The following is a 6,071-nucleotide window of genomic DNA, read 5'->3' on the forward strand; positions in this document are numbered from 1 at the left end:
AGTATCTGGTTGAAAGTGACTGAAGGGGTCGGCCAACACCCACATATTCTAGGCAGTGTGTTAATATGAATGGTATGTGGTATTGGGAACTCACTAAGCTTCGTGCTTACGATTTTAGTTTTGGTTTCAGGTACCTCCAATTTGTTGGATTTGGTGTCTAAGCCTATATATCATAACCCAAGTTTCAATTGAATGAAAACTTAGAATCATGCAACTTGTATTTTGTTATGTATGAGAACCTTCATCTTTAGGAAATTAGGACTAATTCCTTGTTCACATGTAAATGTGAGTCAAATGAAGGACTAAGGGATCGTGTACACATTTGTGTGCATTGGTCAAGTCCACCACAAAGAATGATAAGACTATTCATTACACTACTAGAAAATAGCCCTTTAATGACGCGCAAACAATGACACTCGCTGATAAAGGACGCGCATTTGTATGTGCCCTAAAAAATAATGTCAATTTTGTAAAATTTGAAGGAAAGTAGACGCGTATTTGTGCGTGCCCTAAAATTAGTGTTAGAAAAGAAAAAAAAAAAAGAAATGCGAAGGGTGCCTTTCATAAAATGTGCATCCTCTAAATGTGTTGCTTTATAATTTTAATGAAACACGCGTTTTTAAGGCGGGATTTCACCTACCTATTGAATCCCAAAAATTAAACCCCCCACCTCTTCCAACTAGCAAGAAAAATCCCTAGGGCCTTCGTCTTCATGGCCGCCGCTTCAGAGAATGATACTGTTGATATCTCTACCGTAACAACAACCACCATCAATATATCTAGAAGCACCAGATCGTGCCATTACACCTCAAACCATCTTCCCTGCAAACCATCAACTGCTATCTCACTTCACCTTTCTTCATCTAACAGAGCAGAAGGAAGAGGGAGATGGCGAACATAAAAGGGTCGAATAACAAAATCACACGAACCGATATTGATATTAATTCTAGGGCTTTTTTAAGACTCAAAACACTCGCTCACTCAGTGCTCTATAGCATCGATCCAGCAACCTGGCCTAACCTTCCGGCAACCCCTTGCTCACTTCTCCTCATTGACGATCTCATGCTCACCTGACCTCAAATTCCTTTGTTTCAATCTTTTGCAGAAAGCCCAAATACATGGTCCCCCGTTTTTGACGCTCAGAAACGATCAAGGGAAAGCGCCTTGGTATGTGAGAAGATGTATTTTTGGGAAATAGGGGATTTTGGTTCTACGAGTTTTTATAACCCTAGGAATCAAGAACCCTGTATTCTCACACCGGATTCATAGTTGAAGTCTACCGGAGACTCGGAGAGGAAAGTGTACGGATGAGCCCAATGGGTCGGGGAATAGCAGAGGAAGCGCTAGTCCTTCTTCGTAAAAGACTAAGTGATCTCCATTTCATCTTCTCCCTGTTCTCCTATTGTCCCGACAGCAACTACAGGTTCGATTGATGCTTATTCGAATTTTCTATATATCTTCTAATTATATATACGTGAATATTATAATCCATTTTTTTTTCTTGTCCTCCATTGTGAAGTATTTAAGCTCTGAACAAATTTTAGCAAGTTGAAATTTATCTATCAAGTTCGATAACTGAGGCTGTAACATATTAGCCTCTTTTATTGGGGTTTCAATGAAAGATAAATCAGATTCAGAAGTATCACAAAGCTGAAATGCAGCACGAGCTCCTTCAATATCTCCTATTTTCTATTTCTATACACATTATTTTTTAAAATTGGTAAGCAATGTGGTTTTTGTTGTTTTTGGGCAATCTGTTACACTGTTTCTTTTGCATTGACTTGGGTATCTCCTCTTCAATTGCTATCTATATAAGTGTGTGTTTGTTTATTTACTTAATTTTATTATTAGGTAAGAGCAAGGGAAGCAAAGCTTAATCTGGGTTGTGGAGAAGGAGAAGGGAATCTGCTTGAAGGGCGGGACATCCATATACATTTCCCAGCAGGAGCAGTTCCAAAAGATGCTTCATCTGTATCCCACTTTGAAATAATAGCAAATTAGCAAACATATATCCAGAAACAACGAAGTGTTTTTGTAAGTATAATGTATTGACTACATTTTGTTGATTTTGGACTCTTTGTATTTGCAACATCCATAAATTTGTACTTAAATCCAAAGGTTCAGTCAATGAAGTTAATCAAATTGCACAGGTTGATGATCCACGTGTGGTGCTAATCAAGCTTGCAGACCGTATACACAACATGAGAACCATGTATGACTTGTTTCCATATCTACCATGAATCTTTGCATTGCATGATCCCGACAAGAAAAATATTTCTGATAATTCCATTTCAAACTCGAGTGATTTTAATTTCACTGTTACTTCTCTTGTTCATTGGTTGGTAAAGGTCTTGGAAAGTAGAGAAAATTCATTCTTTTTTTTTTTGTCAAGGGAGGTTTACCACTCTATTCAATAAGTTATTCACTCACTGCAATGCTTTAACTTACAGTTTACACTCTTTTGCTTTCAGTTATGCTCTACCTTCGGGCAAGGCTAAAGCTGTAGCACAGGATACTTTGGTCATTTGGTGCTCTCTTGCTTCCAGATTGGGCCATTGGGCTTTAAAAGCTGAACTTGAAGACCTCTGTTTTGCTGTTCTTCAGGTCAGTGGTTTCTACACTATAAAGCTAATTTAGTGATGAATCATGAATGTGTTCTAATGCATGATATTTATCTCAAGTGTTCATTCTACGCAACTAATGATCGAATCATATGTTGCATGTGCTAAAATAAGATTCCAACTAATACTTGTAGTGTGTGCAGCCTCAGATCTTCCAGCAAATGCGATCTGACCTGGCCTCCTTGTGGACACCCAGCAGCAGCAGTACCAGGGTAGGCAACCTGAGAAGACTATCAGCCAAAAGTAGCTCAAATCCTGAGTATGAAGCATCAACAGAAGATGTCGTAGTCAGCATGAAGGTAATTCCCCCCTCATTTCTTCCCCTTATATATATACACTACTAGGTGTTTGACTTTCCATTAGATATATTTAATTAGGATATGAATTGGTGACTCCTTTTTTAACCCACAGGATCTTTTGCAGGCTGTTATTCCATTTGATCTCCTGCTTGATCGAAGAAAACGTATTAAATATATTCAAGATCTAGGGTCATGCTCAGAGGTCCAAACAAAACCAAAAGTCGTGAGGGATGTTGGGATTGCCCTAGCATCTCTGGTCGTTTGTGAGGAAGAACTAGAACGCGAGTTGTTTATATCAACCTCGTAAGATCATGTGAGATAGATCTTCAGCCTTCAGTCTTGTTTACCCTGCCTTAACTCTGGTGTGCTTGTCATTCTTACCTATGCAGCTATGTTCCTGGAATGGAGGTAACCTTATCTAGCCGCCTTAAAAGTTTGTACAGCATCTATAGTAAGGTAGGTATAAGTGATCTCCATAAATAATCCTAGAAAGAATACATGATTCAGTTATGTAGATGATTATGCTAATATTTCTCTCAGATGGATCGTAAAGATGTGAGCATTGATAAAGTATATGATGCACGTGCACTGAGAGTAATTGTTGGAGATAAAAGTGGAACTTTACATGGACAAACTGTCGAATGTTGCTACAGTCTTCTAAATATCATACACAAGTTTATACTTTATATAAGTAGCATAAAATGGATAACTACATGCTAAAACTTATTATGCCCAGACAAGAAGAAAAAAAAATTCTTACTCAATTTATAAGTGACAGATGTGTAATATAAATAAAAGTTGTTTGGTTCATCTTCCGCAGGCTTTGGACACCAATTGATGGCGAGTTTGACGATTACATTGTCAATCCAAAGTCAGGCGGATATCAGGTAAAGATCTATCTCACTATACTTTTTTGTATGCTGCTGATATTAGGTATACCTTTTCATATTTGTGTGAGTAATGCATGCCGTTTCCTTCTTATCTCTTCTTTTTGTCAATGCCCACAAATTCTGACTCTCTTTTTATACGGTCTCTGCATACTGCAGTGCATGTATCTCCCCAGGGGGGGGAGAATGAATTCAGATGTAAACGTCTCCCCAGGTGTGGTGGCTATATCTGTTCTTGTCATCCTTCTCATAAGGTAATTAATTCAAATTTGCATGGGTATAATTGTCATTTCACCTCTCATTCTTGCTTTTAAAATGGTAAATTTTGTTTGTTAGGTTTTTTACCGGACACAAAAAGGACGATAAGGATCAAGTGGAGTTTATTGCTGGGAAAACTAGTCTTGGGGATGCTGTTGATGGAGCAATCAAAATTTTCACTATTGCAGAATGTATTTAGCAACTAGTATTTACTTCATGTATTTTTATTAAGTTTCCTTTTTTACCCTTCTTCTAATTTGATGAATCTTTAGGTCATGATTGTTGTTGTTGCGGTTCCAGAAGGACTTCCATTAGTTGTCACATTAACGTAAGTTGAACATTTTCTTATAATTATTAATCCAGTTCTTTTAAATGAGTTTCTGATTAATAAAATATAAATCATGTTGCTCATAATTACAGGCTGGCATACTCGATGCGAAAAATGATGTCGGATAAAACGTTGGTAAGTTTTATAATTTTGTTTACTATAAATCTCTCAGGGGCATTTTGGTAATTTTTCACGTGCAGGTTCGGAGGCTATCTGCTTGTGAAACAATGGGTTGTTATATATTTGTTGATTAATTAGAGTTGATTAATGAAGTTATATATGTTGCATGTGAATCGATACCAATCAGGTTGTTTTTGAGCCCATATGAACTAACACCAACGCATAAGAATATTAAGATGAAATTTTGTTGATTATAAGAAGATGAAATTTTTGTGCATTAACATTTGGTTTATGCAGGCATCAACAAAGATTTTGGCACGCCAATTGGTGAGGCTTAGACAACAAATAGCCAACCTACAAAGTAGTCGGGCTCAAATGAGGGGCATAACAACACATACACAGGTAAATTTTCAAATGGCAACTTGTTTCTTTTTTGTCATAAATAAATTATACCACATGATTGACTTTCTATGGTTTTAACTTCTCCCAGGCATTAGCTGCACACTCTTCTGTGGCTGTTGGGATGAAAGGTGCTACCAAGGCAATGGCAGCAATGAATAAGGTTGGTTATACAGCAACATATATATATATATATATATATATATATATATATATAATGTCCTGGTTAGTAAAAATTTGTAAGTATAATGCTATACATTGTCATGAGATTATCAATGTAGCCCTACACTACACTTTTCTGAGGAAGGTAATCCTCAATTACTTTTTTTACCACTGGCATATTCTCAAGTTACTAGAAAACGACCTATTTATTCTCAACTGCATGTAAACCACATTTTACATGTCATATTTTAATTAACAGGATACACTGTTAAGTGTTATGTGTTAATCTCCTATATAATGTTTTCATGCAGTTTTGAAACTTTATGGAACTTGGATCTGTTATATGGTATCATTAAAGAAGTGGTCAAAGGTTTGACTTCTATTATCTAGTTGATGATCTTTATGTTTTCATGTTTCTTTTTATTCCTTCTTTCCTCCATAGTCCTCCTTGCAGATTTCTGTAAACCCTAGAGGAATTCTGTCACCACTTCCTTCACAATCCTTCTACGATTTCCAAAATCGTTATCCTTCTGATTCAAAAGACACTGACATGGATCTTCCAAGTCTAGCTGTAGGTATATGTTTTTCTTAATGAATAATGTAATCATATGTATGAATATGAAATAAAGTTTGTTATTTAGTATGTAATAATCATGTATAGGGAGAAAACAACTTCTATTGATTTGTTTTATCTTTCTAAGGATCGATTATTTGTATGATATTAAATTTTATGCAATGGATTGTATTTTTTGTATATAGTATTTTATTTTTTGTTATGAGACATTAAATGAAAATTTAATTTGAAAATTAGTAAATCTATAAATAATATTTTTTTTTAACATTTAAAATTACGATACGCAAAAATGTCTGTCATCTTCATTTATGACATGGCCGTTCTTGACAGGGTCTTCCTTGATACGCATTGCGTGTCATTAACACACGCGTCGTAAGGTTACGACGCGCGAATGCGTGTCGTCTTTCTTTATGATAGGGCCTT

The 6,071-nt window shown here is 36.1% G+C and overlaps 1 protein-coding gene across 8 annotated transcripts; it reads left to right on the plus strand.

The window, feature by feature from the left end:
• The first annotated feature begins 639 nt into the window (after positions 1 to 639).
• On the plus strand, positions 640 to 5,036 carry RSH2 (RELA/SPOT homolog 2). Of its 8 annotated transcripts, XR_013680766.1 has the most exons (15): positions 640 to 1,423; positions 1,520 to 1,720; positions 1,852 to 2,034; positions 2,151 to 2,212; positions 2,472 to 2,604; positions 2,765 to 2,920; positions 3,033 to 3,233; positions 3,310 to 3,376; positions 3,461 to 3,807; positions 3,967 to 4,061; positions 4,144 to 4,256; positions 4,338 to 4,393; positions 4,486 to 4,528; positions 4,811 to 4,915; positions 5,004 to 5,036. XR_013680766.1 is itself a non-coding variant. In XM_078991280.1 (14 exons), exons 10-13 carry the CDS (start codon positions 3,970 to 3,972, stop codon positions 4,519 to 4,521), a joined length of 297 nt encoding a protein of 98 aa, XP_078847406.1. In that variant the 5' UTR covers positions 640 to 1,423; positions 1,520 to 1,720; positions 1,852 to 2,034; positions 2,151 to 2,212; positions 2,472 to 2,604; positions 2,765 to 2,920; positions 3,033 to 3,233; positions 3,310 to 3,376; positions 3,461 to 3,807; positions 3,967 to 3,969; the 3' UTR covers positions 4,522 to 4,528; positions 4,594 to 4,802. The 8 variants fall into 8 exon arrangements, 2 of the variants coding, with proteins under 2 accessions (XP_078847406.1, XP_078847405.1); XM_078991280.1 differs by lacking the exons at positions 4,811 to 4,915; positions 5,004 to 5,036 and adding an exon at positions 4,594 to 4,802; XR_013680764.1 differs by lacking the exons at positions 4,144 to 4,256; positions 4,338 to 4,393; positions 4,486 to 4,528; positions 4,811 to 4,915; positions 5,004 to 5,036 and having other exon boundaries at positions 3,967 to 4,042.
• The last annotated feature ends 1,035 nt before the right edge of the window (positions 5,037 to 6,071 follow it).

Source organism: Lactuca saligna, chromosome 4, assembly GCF_052625555.1.
Source record: "Lactuca saligna cultivar CGN05327 chromosome 4, ASM5262555v1, whole genome shotgun sequence".
Lineage (NCBI taxonomy): Eukaryota > Viridiplantae > Streptophyta > Magnoliopsida > Asterales > Asteraceae > Lactuca > Lactuca saligna.

Excerpts from the sequence above, each read along its gene's own strand:
- RSH2 (XM_078991279.1), top strand. Across the intron at positions 2,605-2,764 it reads TCTGTTTTGCTGTTCTTCAG|CCTCAGATCTTCCAGCAAAT; the intron begins GTCAGTGGTTTC and ends TAGTGTGTGCAG. Across the intron at positions 2,921-3,032 it reads ATGTCGTAGTCAGCATGAAG|GATCTTTTGCAGGCTGTTAT; the intron begins GTAATTCCCCCC and ends TTTAACCCACAG.